General features: G+C 38.5%; 1 protein-coding gene and 1 non-coding gene across 2 annotated transcripts; both read right to left on the bottom strand.

Moving 5' to 3' along the window:
• Nucleotides 1–925: 925 nt before the first annotated feature.
• On the bottom strand, nucleotides 926–3,372 carry LOC136202994 (probable serine/threonine-protein kinase PBL12). Its single transcript, XM_065994022.1, has 5 exons — nucleotides 2,847–3,372; nucleotides 2,635–2,770; nucleotides 2,415–2,551; nucleotides 1,962–2,085; nucleotides 926–1,592 (listed from the first exon to the last, which is right to left on the bottom strand). Exons 1-5 carry the CDS (start codon nucleotides 3,234–3,236, stop codon nucleotides 1,063–1,065), a joined length of 1,317 nt encoding a protein of 438 aa, XP_065850094.1. The 5' UTR covers nucleotides 3,237–3,372; the 3' UTR covers nucleotides 926–1,062.
• A 12,208-nt stretch (nucleotides 3,373–15,580) lies between these two features.
• Nucleotides 15,581–15,687, bottom strand: LOC136204453 (small nucleolar RNA R71). The gene has a single exon (XR_010675296.1). It is a non-coding gene; the product is annotated as a small nucleolar RNA R71 (small nucleolar RNA).
• Nucleotides 15,688–27,688: the final 12,001 nt, after the last annotated feature.

Raw genomic sequence — 27,688 nt, forward strand, 5'->3', positions numbered from 1 at the left:
AGTTATTCGGTCAGTCCCCTCAAACCAATGGCCATCTTCATCTTGTAATTTTGATAGTGCATTTGTCCTCCTCCGGACTGACGCCTTTGAATGGAAAAAAGCCGTATTAGCGTCACCCCCGTGCAGCCATTCAACGCGTGACCTTTGCTGCCACATGACCTCCTCCCGTCGCAGTAGTTCCGCCAAGTTCTCTGATTCCTCATGAAGCCTGTGACGAGCAGAATCAGATTCCCACTTTTCTTGGATGTCTGCAATTAGTGCCCGTTTTTCCTTAATAAGGTTGCCTAGGTGACCAAACGTTGATTTATTCCACTGACGCAGCTTGATTGCACACCGCTCCACTTTAGCCTGGAAGTCAGCTTCCGTGCTATTTTGACCAGTTTCTGTCCAAACAGACCGGATTATCTCCCTGCAGCTGTTATCTCTGAGCCACATTGACTCGAAACGGAAAACTCGTGGTTGCCCAGCTCTAGTATTTCCTGTGTTGTGTATATTTATAACTAATAAAATTATGGATAGAGATATAAAATAGTTAATTTTTAGAAAGCTCGGAAATTCTGTGACTTTTTTTTTTTTTTTTTGTTAAAATATGACAGATTTTATCCAAACTTTCCCATTTCAGTTTTTACTACAATTTTACTTGCCCTTCATCTTAGCCTATAGGGTTAATTTACCCAAAATAAACTTAAAAGTATCAATTTGACCTTTTACCATAACTTTTTATTTTTTTTTTGTCTAAATTAGTCTAAAATGACACGTTTTAACATTAGTTATAAGTCATTTGTTAATTAATATGTGTCATTTATGGAGAAATTTAACATAAAATGTCGAATTACGAACTAAATTGATATACCTAAACTTTATTATGGACTAAATTGAACTTAAAAAGCTAAACTGAGAAGTCAATCTGATTCTTTCTCCCAAATTTTTCAATGAATACTCTTGCAGCTCTATTCTTGTATAATATAAACACAAATATTACAAGTTTGTAATAAATTCTTGCTTAAAAAAAATAAAACAATGATTTGCATTGTATTTGTATCGTCTATACAAGTATCCACCTTATTTTCTAGAAGTATAAGGAGAGCTAAAACCATTTCCAATAGTGTCATAAAGAGCAGAATCAGAATAAGAAACTTTAGATAAAGGCATTCTAATCCTATCTTTCCAAAATCTTAGGAGACTTCGATTCTGAATCTGATCTCCACTGCTCATTTCCTGATCCTTCTCAAAGCTACCATTTTCATTTGGTACAATGTAAACAAATGGAGAATCAAAAGCATCATCAAAATCCTGAAGAGATTCAAGGACTTTCACCACATAACTCATAGGAGGCCGACTCTTTGCTTGATGGCTCAGGCATTTATAGGCCAATGCCGCTGCCTTTTGTGCTCCGCTGCACGAATATTGGCCTTCCAGTCTTGGATCTATGATTCTGTCAAGCTTGTTTGACTCCTTCAGCAATGGCCTTACCCTTTCTACAAGGCTCTGCTCCCGCCCTTGACGACTGTCGTCCATTGATCGTTTTCCGGTTAATAGCTCTAACAGAACTACTCCGAAGCTGTACACGTCACTCATTGTTGTTAGGTGACCTGTAATTAATACATTAGATTCAGTTAGGTTGTTGGCTTATTCTGTTGGTTGCTTAAGGAGAACCTCAACTGTGGTCTAGCCATAAATCACTCAAAAAGAAGAATGCATATTGCTTCATTAGAGATAATTGTTTATACAAGAAAGTAATTGGTGTTCATAATGAAGCTAGATTAATATAGAATTCTCACACGTAGCAATACATCCGACCAATCAATTTTCTCAATGAAATGATGTTACATCTCTCTTTCAATTGGTCAGCACATAAACAGGTTCCGAAAATAAGAAAAAAGAAACCAAGAACAGAACAAAGCAGCTTCAAAAATTAAAATAGACCAGGAAAGGAATTAACATTTGATAATCATAATTACCGGTCATGACATATTCAGGAGCAGCATAACCTTGAGTTCCCATTACACGTGTAGTCACGTGCGTCTCTTCTCCATCAGGACCATCCTTTGCAAGCCCAAAATCTGACAGTTTTGCAGTAAAATCCTGTTACAACATACAAAGAATTAATTTAACTATGTTGCACTGATTAAAAAAAAGAAAAAACGGATACGGACACTAACACAAACAGATACTGACAACCTTATTTATAAAAGGTAACATGACCTTCATAAATTAGCCTTTAAACGGTAACGTGACCTTCATAAAATAGCCTTCAAACTAAAACAGACATAGACAAAACAGATACGGACACGTAAAACAGCTAAAACCGATATAGACACAAAACGGATACAGACACGGAAACATTGAAACACTACTAAAAAGAAGTGTCCATGCAACATACACTACAGTTAAAAGCTGAAGAAGAGGCTTACAGAATCGAGCAAAATGTTAGAAGATTTGAAATCTCTGTAAATAACAGGTGGATCAGTTTCATGAAGAAATCCCAATCCCTTAGCTGCTCCTAATGCAATTTTCATCCTAATTGACCATGGCAATGCCGCTGAAAATCCTGCAAATTTAACCTCAATCGGTTAGATCTTTGTCACCCCAAAATCATATTTTCGTGTCCGAAATTGAAATCGAAAGGCTTACTTCTAAAGAGTTGATTCTCCAAGCTGCCTCTAGGCATATATTCATAAACTAAAAGCCTCTGCTCATCCTCACAACAGTATCCAATTAATTTAACAAGATGTCGATGCCTTAGCTGCCCAAGAAATATAATCTCCGCCTGCAATCATCAAGAACTAGATTATAATTTCATCAGAATTCTAAAATTAAAGTGTAATTAATTAGTACTAACTAACCATCCATTCCCGGTGGCCCTGTAATCCATCTAAATCAAGAGATTTAACAGCTACCGGTTGAGCTTCCAATCCAGGCCTTAACTTATCATCTAAAAACCCCTTGTATACCGGGCCGAACCCTCCTTCTCCGAGCAGATTACACCTTGCAAAACTCTGTGTTATGAGTCTTAGTTCGGCGAATGTGAAAATATGGAGTTTAGGGCCGGCGAAAGAATTCGAAAGGTCCTCAACACAGAGTGGAGAGGAAGGATTGCTGGCTTCGGAGAGAGAGAATCTTCTAAACGATGAATGCTTCAAATTCCGACGATCTTCCGATTCCAATTCCGGCAACGGCTGAGTCTTGTAGCAACTCAAGATTATGCATTTCCATGTTCCCTTTTTCATAGTCATGATCGATACTCTGGAATTTTTAAGAATTGGGTTTCAATTAATTAAACCATGATTGACGGTTGATGTGAAAAACTTGAAAAGGAGGAGTGCTTTTTTTAATTTCCTTTTTTCATTTACCTACTAGTACTGCTGCACTTTTTGGTTTGGGTCCATTTATATAGATTGAAATAGGTACTCATTGAGATGACTTTTTATGAATTTTCCCCACTTCTGCATGCATATGTAATGTGATTATGAAATGAAGATATTAGTTAGAAATTAGAATTCTCCGTAGATAGATGTCTTAATTGACTTTCGAGTCTAATTACATAAAATTAAAACAATGTCTTTTTCAAACTTGTCTTTCTTCCTTCTAGCTACTACCTTACCTATGATGCTTGCTTGCATACTTAGTTCATTGAATCAATTACAAACCTATATTTAAACCCTAAACTAAACTTATATTTACACTTATAACACACTTAAACTTATCAATTTTAGATTTTCACCACCTTAATTTGTAGCGGAAGATTATAATAAAAACTATTATTAAATTTAATATTCAATTAGATGCCTGAATCGAAAAACCGATTTGATGCCTGAATCGAAAAAATCCAATTAGATGCCTGAATCGAAAAACTAATTAGATTTTCTCTAATTTAGCTTGTTGGACCTTTTTTTTTGTCCCCTGAGCAACATTTATTATCGTTGAAACTCATTTCGCTTTGCCTAGAATTTACATTCTTTTGTACATACATTTCTTATTTTCTTAAGTCTTCTATAACAATATCGGGCTCGGGGTTGTGTCTCGCACTCCCCTATTCCCCACCTTTAATTAAGAAAATGATATTGTTTCGTGATTTTGAGTGAATTATATTACTTATATATCATTTTTTACTTATTTGAGTTGTTACAATGATGTTATTATCAGTACATTTTTAAAGATAGACAAAAAGCATCCTGAGGCCCCTGATCTTTCATTGTTTGGTGCATTAAGCCCTCGATCTTTTATTTAAACACATTGAGCCCCTGATCTTTTACCATTTGGTACATTAAGCACTCGATCTTTCATTAAGACACATTGAGCCCTTGATCTTTCATATATGAGTGTATTAGGTCCTTCCATAAATCAATTAATATATAGGTTTATTAAGGGCATGTTTGGTGTGACAACAAATGATGTTCTAAAAATAACAAATTCTAAAATAAAAAATATATTATAAAAATTAATAAAAATGATTTAAATTAAAAATTAAAAATTTATTGAACACAATAAAACCTTGTTTTTCGATAATTATGTTCTAAAAATAAAAATAATGTTAAAATTGAAGCACATTTTGTGGAAATAAGAATGGTAATTTTATCAATAACAAGTAACTACAAACAACTGTTCATGGAAAGAGCTTTTCGTGAAAAGCTCCAAAATGTTGCAGTGTCCAGAGAAAATGCGAAACGCTGCAGTTATATAAACCTAACCAAACATGCCCTTAATAAACCTATATATTAATTGATTTACGGAAGGGCCTAATACACCCATATATGAAAGATCAAGGGCTCAATGTGTCTAAATGAAAGATCGATGGCTTAATGCACCAAATGATGAAAGATCAGGGGCTTAATGTGTCTAAATAAAAGATCGAGGGCTTAATGCACCAAACAATGAAAGATCAGGGGGTTCAGGATGCTTTTTGCCTTAAAGATATATAAATATGTGTTTTTCTATATTAAATTATTGTATATTATTATTTTCAGGCAATATAACAAATATTTTTTATTGTCTTTATATAATAATTTTTTTATTAACAAATAAAAAATTATAAATAAAAAATTCAATTTATCCCTGACTAGTATTCGGGCTCTGTCCGTCCAACTAGCGCTTAACATTTTTACAATCTTGATTGAACTTTAACTATTAATTTAAACTTTTGGTTCAAATAGTTTTATGACATAAAGCCTCTTACCCCAAGTGGGTGAGAAGTCAAATTCTAGCAAACTTATTAGTTAGTAAAATTTCAGCATATTTAGATTAGCATTAGTTGTACACGCTTCCAATCCAAGTGATTTACATGCGGGAGTGTGTTAAAGATTATTGTAAAAAAATTGGTTGGGCCTTAACTATGAATTTAAGTTTTTGCTTCAATGACAATATGAAACGTATTTCAATGAAAGTTTGATTTCCAATCCTCTATCAACTTAAAATCTACCGAATCAACAAGATATCCAAAATTAACCAGTTTATGTATATATGTAGTAGGTCCAATAATAAGTTTATGATACTATGGGCAAAAGGTGACAAATTAAAATGCGAAACTATGTATGAAGCATTGAGCCATCACTAGCATAACCGTAAACATTCCCTTAGAGCGATAAGAAGCCAGATTGATACTGATATTTACCTTTCCGTATTAGGTCTAGTATAATTCGATCCTTCATCAGCTATAACGTAACGTAACTCAGAGTAACGTAGCGTAACTCAGAGTAATGATATGTAATGTAACATAATGTAACTTAACTTAGAGTAACGTAACTCGGATTAATAATGTAACGTACGCTTAGTGACATGTGTATCCCAACATAACATATAATAAACTTCGGTTAGACTGTGTTATTGAATCCACGAGAGAGATATATTTAAGAAGCAATACTCTAATAGCTTCTCCTATTATTTAGGTGGACAAATATTTAAGGTTTTGAACTATATTAATCTACTCCTACTCCTAACTATATGAAACAGATTTTAGCATTATCTCCGCTTGTGCGAACAATATAGAGTATGGTAAGATTGATGTGATGAGAGCGTTATTAGAGTTAAAAAAAAACTATACAAGCAAACTAATTTAATCTAGGTTCAATTTCACTAACCCCTTTTTTTTTATCTACGGTATGATATTCATTTGTGAACTGAGATAGTAAGATAAAATGATTGAAGTAAGATTAAACTAAAAGGCAAGAAAACATATAATTAAATTGAAAGGAAAAAGCATAAGAAAATGATCAAACATCAAAATATGAAATTATATTGAAAATGGATAAGAACACTCGAGTCATCACAAAAAGTACATACAAAGTTAACAAGACGACATAAAGGAGAATGAATTATGTCATTAAAGCATTTTGCTAACCCGGACTAGTGCTTCGCCGGAGAAATCTGCGGCTAAGACTATCATTTGGTAGAAGATGAAAGACGGAAGAAATATTGAGGTGCTGATGGCTATGGAGGATGTAGTTTACTAGTTAGGTGTGACAACTAATTAAGGGATGCAAATACTAAAATCTAAGTACTTAAAAATGAATTCTAAGTGAGTTTCAATTAAAAAAAAAAAGCTAACTATGTATAGCAAAACTGTAAATACAAAGACATGATTTAATGAAACTCTGTTGAAAAACAGGCCAATTCGGTGAGTTGAAAATTGGTGCTCAAAGTCTTGTAACTTCTGATCTTCCACTCGGCATGTTGACAAATGAACTCGTCGAGTTGATAGTGGAAAGCTGGACCTTGGACAATCTGAACTTTAACTCAACGTGTTACATGACCAATACGCCAAATGGAATTGTTCCGCAGAAAATTCTTTTTGATTGTTAAAATCTTTCCTTCATTGCTCCAAATCATCTTTAATTCTTCCTCAATTAAAATTCAAACGGCATAATTTCAAATTATATATACCAAATCTACTTCCTATTTTCCTTTTAATTCAAACAAAAGTCAAATATCTTTTTATTTCTATCTAAGAATTAAAAATTAAAATATATAAAAAAGGAAGCTTATCCTAATACATTTAAAATAACAACTTATCTAAAATAAAATCAGAAAATGTTAAATTCTATAATCTACATAAAAAAAACGAAAATAGTAAAATAAAATTACTAAGATAAAATTAAAAAGTAACAACACGCAATTAATCTTTTTTAATTAAAATTGTTAGAAAATGACTGAAATTAATGGAAAATGCTAACACAAACTAAGAAAACAACATAAAAACTAAAATAAGAACAAACCATGCATTTTATTAAAATTAACAAGAAAAATAATTTAAAACAATCTAAAAGATTTTAAAAATAGTAGGAAATAATATAGATTTTACATCCCTATTAATTTAGTCCATTAAAAGGTATGTTTTAATTTTCTTCAAAAAAAAAAAAAAAAGAAAGAAAAGAAAAGGGGTATGTTTTAATATAAACCAAAATTCATATATTATATTTCAGAAAATCAAAGTTGAAGGATTGAAAGAATTTAACCAAATTTAGGGACCATAAGTATTGTTTATGTTTTGCCGTTAATCATGTGTTACTTGTAGTAGTCGAATGGTTTCCGTTGGATAATAATGGAAATTAAATAATAATACTGTTTTGGAATTGAATTATTTTGAGATTGATGAAAATTGAAAAATCAATAAGAAAGGAAAAAAAAAAAAAAACACCATTAGGTCCATGATCTTTCATTTTGTTGTTTATTAAGCCTTTAACCTTTTATTTGGATACATTAAGCCTCTGATTATTTATTTTTGGTCTCATTAAACCCTTGATGACCAAATTAGTAAGTTATGAAAATCTAATTCTGTTAACAGACTGTTATTCGTTACACCTGGATTCAAAATTTAAATTTTTCACTGTTTGAAAGTATTTTTGGATGTCTAATGTGGCTATACGAAAACTATAAAAACCTTAATTTAAACTGTAAAAAATCTTTTTTTAATAATTTTAAATACATATATGAAGTTAATAATATATTTTTAACAGAATTAGATGTTTCATCAAAAGCTTAATGAGATAAAAAAAATAATAATTAAAGGTTTAATGTATCCGAATAAAAAATTAAAGGTTTAATAAATAAAAAAAATGAAAGATTAAGAATTTAATGATACTTTTTGTCAATAAGAAATGGTGTGTTGAGTTAACCTAGATGTTTGTGTGTGAATGAATGATTGGAAAAGGCTAATAAAATGGTAGTGATAATTTAAGGGCGTTAAGAGGTCAGGATCAGACTATACCAACCGGACAAGTTTTACTTCTTAAAGAGTTGTCTCTAAGTACATGTTTTTGTTGATTGGGGAAACCTTCTGGACTAAATTAGTTTATCACTCATCAATTGTATTTCATTTAATTAAAAATTACAAGTCATTGGATACGTGATTCAGGAAAAAAATATCCGTTCGGAAAAGGAAAAAGAAATATACGACTTCACGCATTATGTTACTAATATATTAAAATAATAATTTAATATCATGTTACACTTTGACAAATAAAATATTATTACTATATAATTAATTGATTTTTTTCGAGAAAATTAATTTTTTAATACATTAAATTATGAGGAATGTGATATCAAGGTGATATATTGTGAAAATTATAATGAATTAGATCCGAGAAGAAATTTTTTTTCTCTCATTTAATAAATTTCTGTAAAACCCGGGAGTTTTTGGTTTCCTTCCTGACTTAAACACTCTGATACTTAAGTTACTGCAATAAAAAAATTCCATGATTCAATCTTTTCATAAATAATGGAGTATTAGAATAAAAAGAGTAGAAGATAGGGGGAAGTAGGGAATTAAAGCATTAATGGCTGTACATGACCGCAACCCTAATTCTTCATGCCTACCGCTTGCCCCGCCAGACAAGCATGGCCTGAAATCACCGTCACCTCCTCATGTCGTGTGGCATGATCTTCTAGTGAACAAAGATGTAGTCAGGGATGTAAGAGTATTTGAATTATTGAGGTTTTGGGTAAGGTGAAGATTGAATTTGAGAATGGATATAACTTATACCCCAAGGTTACCCTTGATCATGAACTAAAGAAGAAATTCATGATTCCATAGGAGAATGCTCTTATTATTAAATTATTCGCATATGTATGCGGATGGCAACGGTTAGGGTACCCGCGGGTAATGCCAACCGCAAACCCTTATCCTTTTATTTTTTTAATTACTCGTACCCGTCCCATTACCCTAACGGGTATACTTTTTGCATCTCATACCCGTCCCATTTAATTCGCGTTAAGAATCAATAAATAAAATAAAAAAATATTACAAATTTAACAAAGTATGAAAAGAATAAGGTAAGAGAATTTGATTTCTTACTATTTCTCATTAAAACATTACATTATGCTTACCTATATTATATATTTGTTATAGGCTTGTTGAGCAAGGATAAAGGACATACAAAGGACAAAGGAATAAAAACAGGACAAAACAAGTGGTGCAATCCCGAACGTTGATCAAGGCTGATGAAGATGGACGGTTGTGATTAAGAGGGATTTGCTTGGCTGTGTGATGGTGCAGGATTGACACTTTGTGTGTTATTCTAGAAGCCTCTTTTGGTAAAAAGACCGAACCACCCTTGGGTAATGAAACGTCTTCAATAAGGTTTCATATTCTGAAGTCTGTGTACTTGAATGTTGGAAAGCCAAAAAGATATCGAAACCATCTCCTCCTTTCTCCTGGTTTCAAGACTGTAAATCTTCTTCTTGCTTTCTTCTTCTGAGCTTGAGTGTTCTGTAAATCTTATTACCCTTCCTCAAACTATGCTTGGTAGAGATTACGCAAGCCTAGTTTGCTAAGGAGAAATCGGAGTTGCGGAGAGTGCTGGGCCTTCGTGAAGAGGTCGGCGAGTTGCATGGCGGAGGAGATAGGCATGAGACGGATCAACCCCGATTGAACCCGTTCCCGAATCACGTGGCAATCGATCTCGATGTGCTTCGTGCGTTCGTGGAACACTGGATTTTGTGCGATATGCATGGCGGAAACATTATCGTAAAAGAGCAAGGCGGAGGTGGCCCGCGGGGTCTTCAAATCAGCGAGTAAGAAGGTTAACCAGTGTAGTTCGCAGGAGGTGGAAGCCATTGCCCGGTACTCTGCTTCCGATGAGGAGAGGGACACTATGTTCTGCTTCTTCGAACGCCAGGAGATAATGGCTGAGCCCAGAAAAACGACATAGCCGGTGATTGACTTTCTAGTTTCATTGCATGTGCCCCAGTCGGAGTCTGAAAAAGCCTGAAGCTGAAGGTTGTTTGATGCCGGAAAGAAGAGGCCAAGGCCAATGGTGCCTTTGAGGTAACGTAAGATCCTTGTAACCCTGTGTTGGTCATCTGTGTTTGGTTGGGTTAGGTGTTGGGAAAGCTGGTTAACAATGTATGAGATGTCGGGTCTTGTGTGGGTAAGGTAAAGCAGTTTTCCTATGATTTGTCTGTAACTGGTGATGTCTGCTAGTGGGGTGGTGTTGGCATTTGGTTTGTGATTAGGTAGGGCTGGTGAGGAATCTGGTTTACAGTCAAGATAATTTGTTTCTTGAAGTAATTCTAACGTGTATTTCCTCTGTGACATATGCAGCCCCGTCGAACTGCGAGCAAACTCAAAGCCTAGAAAGTAGTGGATGGGGCCAAGGTCTTTGATGCTGAAGGAGGCATGCAATGAGTCTTTTGCTCTGCAGATGTCTTGTTCGTCGTTTCCTACAATTATGACATCGTCGACATAGACCAACAACATTATGATGGATTTATGCACCTGTCTAGTGAAGAGTGATAGGTCGGCGCCAGACTGCAGAAAACCCATGGATTTGATAGTGGCAGTGAGTTTGGCGTTCCACTGTCGCCCCGCCTGGCGAAGACCGTAGAGAGATTTATTGAGTTTGCATACTTGCCTTGGAGAAGCTCCCTGGACTCTGGGAGGTAGTGCCATGTAAACGTCTTCGTGCAACTCGCCGTGGAGGTAAGCGTTGTCAATATCTAGTTGTTGAATATGCCATCCTTTTGAAGTAGCAACCGTCAACAATGTTCTAATTGTTGTGAATTTGGCTACAGGTGCGAAGGTGGCTGTAAAATCAACGTCGGCCTGTTGGTTGTAGCCTTTGGCTACTAGCCTCGCTTTGAAGCGAGCAATGGTGCCGTCTGCTCTGTGTTTAAGTTTATATACCCATCTACAGCCGATTGCTTTCTTTCCCTCAGGTAAATCCATTATCCTCCATGTCTGATTAGCTTCTAAGGCTGTGAGCTCCTCGTTCATAGCACGTTGCCAATTGTGATCTAAGCAGGCTTGTTTGTACGTTGCAGGTTCTATATGGCAAGTGATATTAAGGGCAAAGGTTTGCCTTTATTGGGATAACTTATCGTAGGATAAGTGCTTGCTCATGGTGTGGGGTGAATTTGCAGGGTCAGGCACCGGAGTTCCTTGCAACAAGGCGAGGTGATAATCCTGAAGGTAAGTGGGAGCTCTCCTTGTTCTAATTGGTCTTGTGGTTGCCTATTGTTGAATGGGATTGATGGCCTCTTCTGTTGTAAGATTGTCTATGTGTTGTTCTTCCTGCATATCTGCTTCCTGCATTGGTTCCGCATCATTGTTTGTGTCTGTGTCGTCTTCCATTAATGTCATATGGAGAGTGTCAAGTTCATCTTCTGTGCAGTATGATGTGTCCACCTTGTCCTTTTGATCTGAGAATGGAAAATGATCTTCAAAAAATTGAACATGCCTGGAAAAGAAGATAATGTTAGTGGTTAGGCTCAATAATTTATAGCCTTTGGTGTCTCTTTCGTATCCCATAAAGACACATTTTGTGGCTCTATCTGTGAATTTGTTCTATGTCTGTCCAATGTTGAGGCATAAGCCAAACATCCAAAGATCCTGAGATCTTTCACACTGCTTTTTTTTCCATAGAGGCGTTCATATGGTGTCTGTTGTTGTATTGGTGTGGCTGGTAGTCTATTGATCAAGTAGACTGCATGGCTGACTGCTTCTCCCCAATAAGCCTTTGGCATGGAACTTTGCATCATCAATGCCCTTGTCGTGTTCATTATGTCTAAATGTTTTCTTTCCACCCGTCTGTTCTGTTGCGGTGTTTCAGGACACGAAGTTTGATGCATGATTCCTTCGTTGAGATAAAAAAAAACCCCGCATAGTAAATTCGGGGCCATTGTCTGATCTAACCTTTTTCACTTGCTTGTTGAATTGTCTGGCTATGTGAACACAGAAGTGCTTCAATGTTTGTCCATCCTCCCCTTTGTTCTGTAACAAGGCAACCCATGTGTATCTGCTATAGTCATCGAGTATAGTCAAAAAATAGTGTTTATCAAGATGGGATTCCTTTACAGGGCCCCATATATCCACATGTATTAGTTCAAAAGCTTGTGTTACTATACTGCTACTTAGAGAAAAAGGTCTTTTCTTTTGTTTGGCCCTTTGACAAATATCACATGGCATTCCTTTTGATTTCTGAAAGTCATTACATGGTAATTCTAGGCTCCTCAAGCGCTCATGAGAGGGATGCCCAAAGCGTGAGTGCCATACATTTCCTTTGATTGAATAAGAAAAAACAGACATGTCTTTAGCTATACTAGGTAATGGGTGCTCTAGGTGATATAAGCCTCCCTGTTCCTTAGCCCAGCCAATCCTCTTCCAATTCGTGGTGTCCTGTAGCACACATGTCGAACCAGTTATAACAATTCGTATTTCACATGTGTCTAATAACTTGCTAGTTGATATCAAATTGTAATCAAACTTGGGAATGCACAACACACGGTATAGGATGATTTTCGGACTCAAAATGACTGTGCCTATATATTCTGCTTTCACCTTTTCTCTATTTGGTAAACTAACCCAGCATTTTTCTATTTTTTTGTATGAGCTGAAAAATTCAACACTGCAAATAATGTGATCGGTAGCCCCAGTATCTATTATCCAGCAGGAATTCGCAGTTTTATCAAGAGAGGTATTAAAAATGTTACCAGAACTGTCCCCCTTTGCGAAGGTATTAACGCTGCTGGTTGAGGCTATGGCCTTTCCGTGTGGTTTTGGGGGTAGCAACGCAACGAGCTTCTGGTATTGATCCTTTGTGAGAGTGAAATGGTCTCCATTGATCTGTGAGTTATCTTCCTCACTTGAATCTTCTGTTCCTTCCTTTCCTTGGTTAGTCGCAACATTCGCCTTAGCTTGTGGTGTTTTATAATTGTTGTTCCTGCCCTTGTTTCCATAGCTCGGAGGATAACCGTGCTTTTTAAAACAAATATCCTCGGTATGTCCCGTATTGCCACAGAAGGTGCAAAGGGATGAGTTCCTATTACTGTTGTTGCCCTTGCGATTAGGGAACCTAGTATTGTAGCGATTTCCCTGCTTGTTTTGCATTTTGGTGAAGCCGGCAAAAGGGCTGTTCTCACTTCCTTCATTATGTTTCGCAGGTGACATCCCGATCTGTCGTTCATGTTGTATTGACAAGGCATAAACCCTGTTGAGTGAGGGAAGTGGCTCCATCAGGAGAATCTGAGAACAAATGGTGGAATAGGCTTCACTAAGACCCTGAAGGAATGTCATCACTTGGTCGGCGTCCTGTTGATCTCGTAGTACTCGGAAGGCATCGCAGCGACATGCTGGAACACACGAGCACACAGGCATAGGTCTGAGGTTGGAAAGTGTTAGGCATGAAATAGACGTAGTTTAACATAATATTTATATGAGAATTTGGGTGTTTGTTACATTATATTGCAAGATAAAAGGACTGATTAATGTCTTTTTATAGATAAGCATGGATAAAAGCCAAACTAGCTGGAAACAGCTTGTTTCGCAACTGCCAAAGAGGAGTGGAGCCTTTCTATGATCCAGCGGTTAAACGTCGGATACTCGATGACGGACAGCGATAGATCAGAGGTGGCAGAGGCAGAGGCAGCAGGTGGAAAAGTGTTCAGGTGGCATTTCCTAAAAGCAACAAGAGACAAGAAGTTTCGACCCTTGAGTGTTCAAGGGTCAAAAAGATCAATGATTATTTTCTACTTTGTTTTAGTTTTAGTAAAGTGTTGACTTATTTTTCTGTACTTTTCCTTTGTAAGGGTACTTTCGGGTACCAGTTTTGGCCATATCTTTCTCCTTTAAATAGATGTAGCAAAGGAAGGAGAGGGGATGGTTTTTATCATCGGTTAGTTTATTTATTTTAGAACAGAAAAGTCACTCTTTAAAATCGTAGATTAGAGCTCCAATGGAGTTTGGGAATGTATCAAGAACTTCTGATTGCTCACTGCTCGATATGAGTGAGTAATCCATTTTGAATAGGCACGGCCAGTCCGGGCCGGTTATGTAAGTTCTATAACTCTTTCAATGAATGTTTAGTATTTTTCCAATGATGTGTTGATGAGGGTCTTTATTTCTATGCTTCGGCATATATGCATGTGATAGATGAATGTTAGGACACTACTTGCATCTTCACTGATATCTCTATCAATCTCACCACCTCGAAGCAGACATGTTAGATGGTTGTGTCAAAGGTTTTCTTAACGGAAATGCAGCTTTGATCTTAATGCAAGAAAGAAAGTTCCTTTAGGACGCTATTGGTTCTAGTAAATCTTAGGAACTTAAGAACACACGAAAGTTGACTTAAGTGGGCATTAAAGCTAATACTTTGACTTCATTGGTAATGTCATAAATTCATTGGAGTGTTGTAAGGTCTTGCACAACCTGTTCGGCAGTGCCTAGCCTGTTCTATCCTTTAAACTGTTAATTTGTCATATCCTTCATAGCTTTAGCACACTTTTGTCTTAACTGTCACACTCAAACAATCAATCCTGCTAGGAAGATACCTTTACACACACACTCTGTTCAGCAATGATTTTCTCATATCATTTTGATCTCAATCCCTATGGATATAATACTTGACTTATCACTTTATTACTTGTATCTAGTACACTTGCTAGAGTCACATCTGAGCACAACAAGTTTTTGGCACCGTTGCCGGGGATTAAGCAACAAAATTTATCTGAAATTTCTGTGAAACAGGGTGTTTTTAATCTGTTTGCTAAGGCGTGCAGGAAACAAAGAAGTTCTCAACCTGTTTATGCGTAGAGCTGGACCTCCTGTTTTTCCTATCGATCTCGAATTAGAGAGAACGTGTAGACGAAACCGAGTAGGAGCTCGACGTGCTAGACAGAGAGAAAGACAACGAGAAAGAAGAATGACTGGAAGTGTGCCACCCGAACAACCAGTTCAACCAAACCAAGAAGAAGAAGGAGAGAATAATAACCCTCCTGTATGCGAATCAGAGATTATTCGAGGCCAACCACATAGGGACATTCATCTTGTATCGTGTTGCCCAACGAGGGGAACAACATGTTCGAGGTGAAGGGATCCATGATACACATGATCCAGGCCTCAGTGCAATTTAATGGGTTTCAATCTGAAGATCCAAACGGGCACATTCAAGAATTCATCACGTTGTGCAACACATTTAGATCAAACAGAGGTGTTTCTGACGACGTAATCAGATTGAAGTTGTTTCCTTTTTCCCTAAGGGATAAAGCGAAGAACTGGCTAAGAAATTTACAGCCGGGGACAATCACAAGTTGGGAAGAGATGGCGCGATCTTTTCTGATGAAATATTTCCCACCACGACAAGCCATAAAACTGAGAAATGAAGTGTCTCGGTTCATACAAGAAGAGGATGAGTCGCTGGCAGAAGCCTGGGAGAGATACAAAGAGTTGTTGAGAAGGGTGCCAAATCATGGTATCCCTATGTGGATGCAAGTGCCAAATTTCTACAATGGTGTGACCAACATTTACAAAATTCAAATCGAATCCATTGCTAACGGTAATCCAGAAGATCTTGAGCCACAGGCTTTTTATGACCTTATAGAGAAGGTAGTAAGCACGAGTTTCAACTGGCACTCAGCCAGAAGTGAAGGGAAGAAGATGGGAAATGATGATGTTGTGTCAAAATTGACAAGTCAGGTAGAACAGCTCACTAGACAGCTGGGCAAGATAAATGTGTCTTCAATTCACAATGAACCACCATTCAATGACATTTGCGATTTTTGTGGAGGTCTTCATTTCAGTATCAACTGTCCCGGAGTTAAGCAGGGAAAGGGCGCACAGGCAGAATGTGATTACGCATGGTATAATCAGAGGAATCCACCTAACCCGTATTCCAACACGTATAATCCTGCCACAAGAAACCATCCGAACTTTGGATGGACAGGCCAGCCAAACCAGCAGGAACAACCGCGATATCAACAACAACAGGGAGGACATTACCAAAGGTAACCTCAGCAGCATTACAAACAACCTGTGCCACCAAAGGAAGATGTAGAGCCAGATATGAAAACAATGATGATGCAGTTCATGAAACAGACACAAGCATCAATAAAAAGTCTGGAAACACAGGTTCACCAGTTGGCTGCATCTACGTCAAAAGGAAAGGGAATAATGCCGAGCAACACAGAGCCAAATCCAAAGGGCGATGTCATGGCAATCACCCTGAGGTTAGGTAAGCAAACTCAACCCATTATTTCAACTGATGTAGATGTTGAATGCACAGGAACATCCAAAGAAGCTGAAAGGGAGCAAGAACAGGCTGTTCCCAGTGAAGATGAAACTAGGAAGACAACCTGTACAAGTAAGCCGGATCAAGAGGAAAGCGAAAGAATATATAAGCCACCACCATTGTATGTTCCACCTGTGACATATCCAACGTGTCTGGTCAACAAAAAGCTAGAGGAATAGAATTCTAAAGTGTTGGATACCTTAAGGAAGTTGCACATCAACATTCCTTTCGTAGAAGCACTGGCAGAGATGCCGACATATGCCAAATTCCTCAAAGACATCCTGTCTAACAAAAAGAAACTGGAAAACATTTCCATGATACAACTCAACAGAGATTGTTCGTCAATACTCCAAAACAAGCAGCAGCTACCCAAGAAGCTAAAAGATCCAGGGAGTTTTTCTATTCCTTGTTCAATTGGAAAGCTAAATATTGAAAATGCACTATGTGACCTAGGAGCTAGCATAAATCTGATGCCTTATTCTGTATATGCAAAGCTTGGATTAGGAGAACCCCAACCTACTCGTATGTCTATTCAATTAGCTGATCGTTCGGTATGCTATCCTAGGGGGGTTGTGGAAGATGTGCTAGTCAAAGTAGGGAAATTTATTTTGCCCGTTGATTTCATTATCATGGACATTGATGAAGACTTGCATGTTCCTATCATCATAGGTAGACCATTCTTAGCCACAGGTAGAGCATTGATAGACGTAGGAGAGGGGCAATTATTCTTAAGGATCAATGGGGAAGAAGTCATCTTTAAGATGAACGAGGCAATGAGACGTGCAAATAATAATGATGACACATGCTGTTTCCTGGATGATTTTCAAAGTTTGTCTACTTTGTAGGAACAGGACACTCTGGAGAATTTATTGGGAGAAGAGGTGAACATATGCGAAGGAACAGGCTGTTCCATTGAATCCAACCTACCGACACCTCCTTTCGATCCGACTGTTCCTACTCATCAAGAACCACCAGAGATACCAAGTGTGCCGGTGTCGAAACCAGAATTGAAACCATTGCATGCACACCTCGAGTATGCCTTCCTTGAACCACCCAGTGGAAGTCCAGTCATCATATCCTCGAAGTTAACTCCTGATCAAAAGGTGCAACTCATGGCCGTCTTGCGAAGAAACAAGGATGCAATCGCATGGAAAATTGATGACATAAAATGGATCAGTCCAGCAGTCTGTGTTCACAGAATCTTGATGGAAAAGGAGCACAAACCATCTGTCCAGCCGCAACGCAGGTTAAATCCCCACATGAAGGAGTTTGTGCGAAAAGAAGTGATCAAGCTTCTTGATGTTGGCATTATTTACCCAATCTCTGATAGTGTGTGGACCAGCCCTGTTCACGTTGTGCCTAAGAAGGGAGGAACAACCGTAGTTCTCAACGAGAAAGACGAGTTGGTGCCCACAAGAACAATAACTGGATGGCGAGTTTGTGTTGATTACAGAAAGCTCAACGAAGCCACGAGGAAGGATCATTTCCCTTTGCCCTTCATTGATCATATGTTAGAGCGGTTAGCAGGATATGCCTTCTATTGTTTTCTCGACGGTTATTCAGGATACAACCAGATCGCAATTCATAGTGAGGATCAAGAGAAGACAACGTTCACATGTCCGTATGGGACTTATGCTTACAGAAGAATGCCGTTCGGGTTGTGCAACGCTCCAGCCACTTTCCAAAGGTGTACGGTGTCCATTTTTCATGACATGGTGGAGCGGACCGTAGAAATATTAATGGATGACTTCTCAGTTTATGGAAACTCATTTGATAGTTGTCTAAACAACCTCGAAGCCGTGCTCGTGCGATGCAAGGAGACCCACTTGGTCTTGAACTGGGAGAAGTGCCACTTCATGGTCACTAGAGGAATTGTCCTCGGGCATAAAATTTCAGAAAAGGGGATGGAAGTGGACAAAGCGAAGGTGGAAGTAATCGAAAAGCTGGCTGTTCCGGCCAATGTAAAAGATGTGCGAAGTTTTCTGGGACACGTAGGGTGTTACCACAGGTTTATTAAGGATTTTTCAAAGATTGCGCTTCCCTTGTCTGCCTTACTTCATAAGGAAGCCGAATTTTCCTTTGACGCAAACTGTTTGAAGGCGTTTGAGCTTTTAAAGAGCAAGCTGATCAACTCACCCATACTGGCAGGACCTGACTGGGAGCAACCTTTTGAGATAATGTGCGACGCAAGCGATACTTGTGTGGGGGCCGTCCTTGGACAAAGGATAGAGAAAAAGTTTAGGCCAATTTACTATGCAAGCAAGACGCTAAACGATGCCCAACAGAATTACACAACTATAGAGAAGGAGCTTCTTGCAGTTGTGTATGCCTTCGACAAATTTCGACCTTACTTAGTGTTATCCAAAGTAGTTGTGCACACAGACCACGCTGCGCTACGCTACTTGTTCGCGAAAAAGGATGCTAAGCCGAGGTTAATCCGGTGGCTATTGTTGCTTCAAGAGTTTGATCTCGAGATTAAGGATAAAAAGGGAACTGAAAATGTCGCGGCTGATCATTTGTCAAGGATTTCTCACCAAGGCAGCCAGGAACAACCAGAGATTCTAGAAAGATTTCCAGACGAGCATCTATATGCTGCACAGTCTGAGCCGTGGTTTGCCGATATTGCTAATTACCTTGCGAGTTCGCTCAAGCCACACAACATGTCCACGAATCAGAGGATGAAGTTTTTTTCTGAAATTAAATATTATTTTTGGGATGACCCTTATCTTTTCAGGTTGTGCGCTGATCAAATTATTCGAAGATGTATATCTCAAGAGGAGCAACAGGATGTGCTTAGCCATTGTCATGACCGAGAAGCTGGAGGACACCATAGCGCTAGCACAACTGCGGCCAAGGTTCTTCAATCAGGTTTTTTCTGGCCAACACTTTTTAAAGATGCCCATATGTTTGTTAGCACTTGCAATGAGTGCCAATGAACAGGCAATATCTCGGCTAGAAATGCCATGCCCCTCAACAACATAGTTGTTTGCGAAATTTTTGATATCTAGGGCATAGATTTTATGGGTCCATTCCCTACATCTTTTGGGAATAAATATATCTTAGTGGATGTAGATTATGTGAGCAAGTGGGTTGAAGCAATGGCTAGTCCCACCAATGACGCCCGTGTGGTTGTAAAATTCCTGAAAAGGCTGTTCGCCAGATTCGGTGTCCCACGAGCGATCATTAGTGATCAAGGAACCCACTTTTGCAATGCCAAATTTGAAAAGCTGATGGGTAAGCTTGGAGTCTCTCACAGAATTGCCACACCCTACCATCCACAAACGAGTGGACAGGTGGAGATTTCCAATCGTGAAATCAAAAGAATTTTAGAGAAAAATGTTGGCAGTTCTAGGAGAGACTGGGCAAACAAGATTGACGATGCTCTTTGGGCATATAGAACAGCTTATAAAACACCAATTGGAATGTCTCCGTTTAGATTGTTATACGAAAAATCTTGTCACCTACCCGTTGAAATGGAACACAGGGCCTTTTGGGCATTAACATTCTTAAATTTTGAGACACAGGCTGTTGGAGAACAGAGACGCATGCAACTGTGCGACATGGAAGAATTCAGGTTGTTCTCCTATGAGAATGCAGTCAATTACAAGGAAAAGACCAAGCAGTGGCACGATAAAAAGATCCAGGAAAAAGTCTTTCACGAAGGTCAAAATGTCCTTCTGTTCAACTCAAGACTACGACTGTTTCCAGGAAAGCTTAAGTCACGATGGTCATGACCATTCACAGTACACAGGGTGTTCGAGCATGGAGCGGTGGAAATTTTCAAAAATGGTGATGCTCCTTTCAAAGTGAACGGGCAGCGTCTTAAACCGTACCTTGAGAACGACCACAGGAGGAAGATTGACACTGTTCACTTCCAGGATCCACCGCACTAATGAACATAGACACAGGGTGTTCTCTGCAAACACCAATTGCAGCAGGAAAGTACCCCCGAACAAGTTTTTTTTATTATTTTATTAATCCATCATCATGTGTTAAGTGATTAACCTGATAACAATTACATTGTCTGATTTTTGCTTTAACCATGGTCGTAATCAAATTCTTCGCAAGGAAAAATGTAAAACTTCTACCCTTGTCAATAAGAGTGAAGTTTTTAGTTTTGCTTGTGTAAACTTTAGAGGGATGTGAAGTTAGGTCGTAATAGTTTTGGGGGGGGGGAATAAAATTCAAAATAAAAAAAGAAGATAGGGGACGCGTCAAATCAACTGTCTTTAGGCGGTAATTTCAGCCTAATCGTCCCCTCGGAAAAATATAAAGTAGATAGCTTGCCGTAAATGCAAGATTTATTGTACCCTTGCGTCTTTTCGCCTCGGGTAATCATCTATTTCATCCAGGTGGCAGATTGGGAGACGGTCTTTAGGGCGGTAGCTCAAGAGATCTGTCTCCTCCTTTCTACTTAAAGGACGCAGACTGCTGGTTACCCTAAATCTTCTTTACGCACTATTCCCTCACCTTTACCAAGATTTCTGTTTCTCTCATAACACGGTGCAAAAGTTCCTATTTAGTTTGATTTACAGATGAGAACTAGAGGATCGGGAAAGCACGTGAAAGTCGAGGGGTCGACCAAGAAGGAAAAAGCAAAAGGGAAGATGACGGAACCAAGCACGGTCGCTTTCGTTCCGGATGAAAAGCTTGTGAAAAAGCTCTCTCAGTTCAAAGATCCTGAGGTGCAAAAGTACTATGAAGATCTGGCTAAACTTGATTTCGGGCCCATAAGAACAGTTTGTTGGGACACCTTGAGGCGGCTAAAGCTTGAAGAGCGCGTGCGCACGCTCATGGAGGCAGGCCATTTCGGCTGCTTCTTTGAGATGAAAGAGCCTGCGTATAAAGAACTGACGCTAGAATTCCTGGTTACTTTCAAGCACGATACTGAGATCACCGATCTTGAAGAAGAAGGGAAGTTCAGTTTCAGGCTTATGGGTCACACTCAGAGGCCTTCGCTCAACCTGTTTAACCAAATGTTAGGTGCTGCGGATGATGATGACTTAGAGTCCGAGAGCTACAAGGAAGCATTCACCAAGACCCCTGATGTCTTTGACCCTACTGCCTTCTGGAATTCTCTTACAGGTCAGCAACATTATGACGGGAGCGTCTCCAAAGCGTCAAATATTGATGACTATGATGTTCGTTACTTGCACAAGCTGGTGTCCGGCACAATCTTTGCCCGCGAAAATCAGGAGACTATGCTGCATGTAGACCTCACAGCTTTGTGGAGCATGTCAATTGGGCCAAGAATGAACTTAGGTTACTGGTTTGGGGAGTACATCCGTGCTTTTTATAAGAAGAATTCATCGCTAATCTACTGCGGGAGCATTGTCACTAGAATTGCTGAATCTATCGGAGTTTTTAAGCCTGAGGACCACTCCTGGCTCACTATTGTGAACCACCCAGACCAGATTGACCTAAAGAGCCTGCAGAAGATGTTGTTTGGTAAAATGGTAAACGGGAAGTGGGTTTGGATGTCAGACTTTATGGCATCAAGGAAAGTTGAGAGCCGGAAGAGAAAGAATGAACCAACTGTGTCGGTCTCATCGGATTCTGAATAGGTCGAGCTGCCAAAGGATCTGAACTTCTATAAGAAATGTGCAAAGCTTTCGAGCAAGGACATCCTTGACAGGTTCAATGCCTTATATGCTCAAAACCAAGCCAACCGTGAGATGATATTTGCACTCGAGCAAAAGTGTGAGTCACATGAGGTATCGATCGACATGCTCAAAACAATCTGTATTGAGGAGCATGGCAAGGAGAGTCCATCTGGTTTTTCTGTCAAAAGTCCGGTAAGAAAAATGCCTGAAACACCTGCTACTGCTAATGCTAATGCTGAAACTTCCTTGAAAGGGGAGGGCATTCCTGCCGCTGCGGATAGAGAGGTTAACTCCTCTCTTTCCCAGCCTGCCTGATCTGTCAACATTGTCGATGTCCTAGCATTTGGTAACCTATAACACCCTTACTCTATCCAATTAAGCTATGCATGTGTTGTTATGCTTTAAATTATTTACAATATGCTGCCATCATTATAACATTGAGGACAATGTTCTGTTTTAACTTGGGGGTGGGGGTTGTGTATCACAATAAATGCAGGCATAACATGATAAATACTTTAAATTCAGATTGTTTAAACTAGTGATTTGATGTAGAACAAATATCCCTTGAGAATCTTTGATGCAATTGTCCTTTGTGATTTTGTGATTTCTGTGATTTTCGTTTCTTCGTTCTCTCATATCCTTGTTTAATCATTATCTCTTCGATTGTTTTGTGTTCAATGGGAATTACTAAACAGACTGTGCGTGTTTTGATGGAATTGTTTAGTTTTACTTGTTTGTTTGAATTTTGTCTCCCCGAATCGGGAAGTTCCAAAAAAAATTCAATTTTTTAAATCTTCTTTCACAATTAGTAACCCTTGTCTTACTGCATTTCCCCAAAAATAGTGAGAACTCGAGCCTGAGTGTGCATCATAGTATGCATCGATTCTTTTCTAAGAGGGCCAACACTCACTATCTTTAGGGAGAATTTGCCTTGGATTGCCCTATTGAAATGGAGATTCTTTTTGACAAACTTAGGAAGAAAAAGGCATTAGTTCCCCTTTCCACTACACAAAATGCCACCTGTGCTTTGCACTCACGTTTTAGGGGTACCCAACTTGAGACATAACCTGTTCTTTCTGAAAACCACGCAAAGAAACCCCGTTCTTTCACTGATATTCCTAAATACCCTGAGTTCTGTCTTGTGCTCTAAAACCAACTGGTTAAATTGAAATCATGTGTTTTTAAAATTACACAGCAAAGGCAGTTGTGCAGATAATGCTTAAGATAAGATAGAAAGGAACTTGGGAAGTTTGTGTTTGGGTGGAAAGATCTTTAATGATTGATATGAATAGAAAGGGTAGGTTGTTTTGAGAAAACAAGCTGTTTGAATGTGCTAAGGGGTAAATCACTTTGATTGTTGAAAGTTGTGTCAGTTAAATAAGTTGCATAAAGACAGAATTCATACACTGAAATAGCCTTTCACTGTCAAACCAGAACCCGAGCCTTACATTTCAACCCTTGTCAAGTCCTTTGGACTATGCTTGGAAGAATTTTGACCCATAGATTCAAGACCAATAGGCAAACTCACACCCTAAGGGTGTGGTGACTGAGCTGAGGAGTGTAATCGAATTCTTTTTCCTATGGTAAATAAATGCCATGCGAGAGTGAGTGAATTATTCCATTCCTTAGCAAGGCATGTCTGGCGAGTTGGTAACTTCTTGTGAAAGTAGAAGTCTAAATTTTAAGCTTTAAGGAAGTTCTCGAGTAAAAGGACACACTGTTTAAAACAAGCTCTAAGCTCTTTGATAAAATCATAGCACACATCTGTTAATTTCCTCATTGGGCAAAATAATCTCTGTTCCCCTTGTCATTCTCTGAAAAATTTCGTTCCTAACTCTCTTCTGTTACAGTATTCTTTCTTACAATTTGTTGCTTGAGGACAAGCAAAGGTTCAATTTGGGGGTATTTGTTAGGCATGAAATAGACGTAGTTTAACATAATATTTATATGAGAATTTGGGTGTTTGTTACATTATATTGCAAGATAAAAGGACTGATTAATGTCTTTTTGTAGATAAGCATGGATAAAAGCCAAACTAGCTGGAAACAGCTTGTTTCGCAACTGCCAAAGAGGAGTGGAGCCTTTCTATGATCCAGCGATTAAACGTCGGATACTCGATGACGGACAGCGATAGATCAGAGGTGGCAAAGGCAGAGGCAGCAGGTGGAAAAGTGTTCAGGTGGCATTTCCTAAAAGCAACAAGAGACAAGAAGTTTCGACCCTTGAGTGTTCAAGGGTCAAAAAGATCAATGATTATTTTCTACTTTGTTTTAGTTTTAGTAAAGTGTTGACTTATTTTTCTGTGCTTTTCTTTTGTAAGGGTACTTTCGGGTACCAGTTTTGGCCCTATCTTTCTCCTTTAAATAGATGTAGCAAAGGAAGGAGAGGGGATGGTTTTTATCATCGGTTAGTTTATTTATTTTAGAACAGAAAAGTCACTCTTTAAAATCGTAGATTAGAGCTCCAATGGAGTTTGGGAATGTATCAAGAACTTCTTATTGCTCACTGCTCGATATGAGTGAGTAATCCATTTTGAATAGGCACGGCCAGTCCGGGCCGGTTATGTAAGTTCTATAACTCTTTCAATGAATGTTTAGTATTTTGCCAATGATGTGTTGATGAGGGTCTTCATTTCTATGCTTCGGCATATATGCATGTGATAGATGAATGTTAGGACACTACTTGCATCTTCACTGATATCTCTATCAATCTCACCACCTCGAAGCAGACATGTTAGATGGTTGTGTCAAAGGTTTTCTTAACGGAAATGCAACTTTGATCTTAATGCAAGAAAGAAAGTTCCTTTAGGACGCTATTGGTTCTAGTAAATCTTAGGAACTTAAGAACACACGAAAGTTGACTTAAGTGGGCATTAAAGCTGATACTTTGACTTCATTGGTAATGTCATAAATTCATTGGAGTGTTGTAAGGTCTTGCACAACCTGTTCGGCAGTGCCTAGCCTGTTCTATCCTTTAAACTGTCTACTATTTGTCATATCCTTCATAGCTTTAGCACACTTTTGTCTTAACTGTCACAGTCAAGCAATCAATCCTGCTAGGAAGATACCTTTACACACACACTCTATTCAGCAACGATTTTCTCATATCATTTTGATCTCAATCCCTGTGGATACGATACTTGACTTATCACTTTATTACTTGTATCTAGTACACTTGCTAGAGTCACATCTGAGGACAACAGAAAGCTCATCGTACAGGATTTTAAGACTTGTGTAGTAATCTGTAACGTTGCCATTGCCCTGTTTCAGGCTCTGAATCTCCCTTCAAAGCTCGAGGATCCTCAGGGAATCCGTTTGTGCCAACCTTTCCTTCAGATCAGCCCAGATTTGGTGAGCCTTGTCCAGCCACATGATGCTTCTAGCTATCGATGGTGAAAGTGCGTGATTTATCCATGACATGACTATATTGTTGCATCTCTCCCATTGACTATACATGTTATCTGTCACTGGTGGTGCCGTTAGAGTCCCATCAACAAAGCCATACTTGTTTTTGGACATCAAGGCAATTTTCACCGATCTAGACCACTGATGGTAGTTTGGTCCAGTGAGGACCTGTGTGACAAGAGCCAAAGCTGGAGTTTCATTCTGAGGGAGGTGATAGGGGCTGCTGGAGGTGATAATGGGACCAGCCATAGCTGTAAAGAAAGCTTATGATGAAGCTTGATAAAGGTAGAGTATTTGCTCTGATACCATGAAAAGAATGAGGTAAGAGAATTTGATTTCTTACTATTTCTCATTAAAACATTACATTATGCTTACCTATATTATATATTTGTTATAGGCTTGTTGAGCAAGGATAAAGGACATACAAAGGACAAAGGAATAAAAACAGGACAAAACAAGTGGTGCAATCTCGGACGTTGATCAAGGCTGATGAAGATGGACGGTTGTGATTAAGAGGGATTTGCTTGGCTGTGTGATGGTGCAGGATTGACACTTTGTGTGTTATTCTAGAAGCCTCTTTTGGTAAAAAGACCGAACCACCCTTGGGTAATGAAACGTCTTCAATAAGGTTTCATATTCTGAAGTCGGTGTACTTGACTGTTGGAAAGCCAAAAAGATATCGAAACCATCTCCTCCTTTCTCCTGGTTTCAAGACTGTAAATCTTCTTCTTGCTTTCTTCTTCTGAGCTTGAGTGTTCTGTAAATCTTATTAAAGTATAAAATAAATCATCGACATATATTTTACCAATGACGCAATTTACAAACAACATTGTCGTTTCAAATTCAAATACCAATGACGCAGATTTTTGTCCAACAAGCGAAATGGCTTCGACATATATTACGTTGGTATCCCGTTGCTAATGATGATTACCAACAAAAAATATAACAATTACCGACGACATTGTGTCATTTGTAAACTATTATTTACTTGTAATGTTCACTGTTGCCTTGGCTTATCTCTCGCGCATCAGTCTGTCGCTGCTGCTGGACGTTACATGTAACTAGACAAATATTTGGCGCATTCAAGTCCCAGAACGTCTAAGATTTTTCATATGGCTGATCCTTTATAATCACGTGTTATCTAATGTTAGTCGTCTTGCCCGTCACTTGAGCCCGAGTGCAGAATGTTCAGAGTTTTTCATTTGGAATCAATGATGCACATCGTTGGGGATCGCCGATGTGCGTAATAGATTCGGTCCGCCTTTATTTCAGCGAACGACACTATTGTGCTCTACATGGCTGATATTCAAAGTTGGATCATGTTCAATCTAAAGCACAAGAGTTTGTGGGAGAGTTATAGATGACCGATAATGTTTGTAACGGTGGTTTGGTGGTTATGGAGATGGTGTTGTCAATATATTTTTATCCTAGAAGAGATCCTCCTCCTGACAAGGTTACTTTTCTTTGTTTAAACATTTCATGGTGTTTGCTGGCTTTTGACTTTTGTATGAGTAACATCTCAAAAGCAGCTTGATATGGGGTGGATTAAAATGAATTTGGATGGTGCTAGCAAGCGCAATCCGAGTCTAGCTTCGTCTAGAGATCTTATTCGGAATGAGAGGGGTCAGTGGCAAGGTGGTTTTGCAATTAATATCGGTATTTATACGGTTGTTTTAGCGGAGCTGCGAGGTCTCTTTTCGGGTTTGGATTTGGTTTGGAAGAAAGGTTGTCGGAGAGTAATCTTGGAGTCGACTCTGAGGTTGTGCTTCAAATGGTCACTAATGACACTTATACGTCGGATTCTTGAGAAGTGTCGAGAGTATATTGCTCGTGATTGGGATGTTCTCATTGTTCATACGTATCGAGAGGGGCGCCGCACATCAGATTGGATGACAAACTACACATGACAGTTTTTCTTAGGTTATCATGAGTATGATGTGCATCCTATATCCTATAGGCATCCAAGATTATTTTTTCTGAAATTATTGGCTCTTGTTTTCCTCATACAATTAAAGCGTAGGTGGTCGTTTTATTTTTTGTTCTCGGGATCTTTAGCCCACCCGTGTAACGAAAAAAATCTTTCATAACATGTACGCAGGTAAGTCTTCTAATAAAATTCGTTTAGAATTATTATTTTTTTGGGATAATTTGTAAAAACACCCCTAACATTTACATCTAGGAG

The sequence above is a fragment of the Euphorbia lathyris genome, chromosome 8 (genome assembly GCF_963576675.1).
Source record: "Euphorbia lathyris chromosome 8, ddEupLath1.1, whole genome shotgun sequence".
NCBI classification, from domain to species: Eukaryota; Viridiplantae; Streptophyta; class Magnoliopsida; order Malpighiales; family Euphorbiaceae; genus Euphorbia; species Euphorbia lathyris.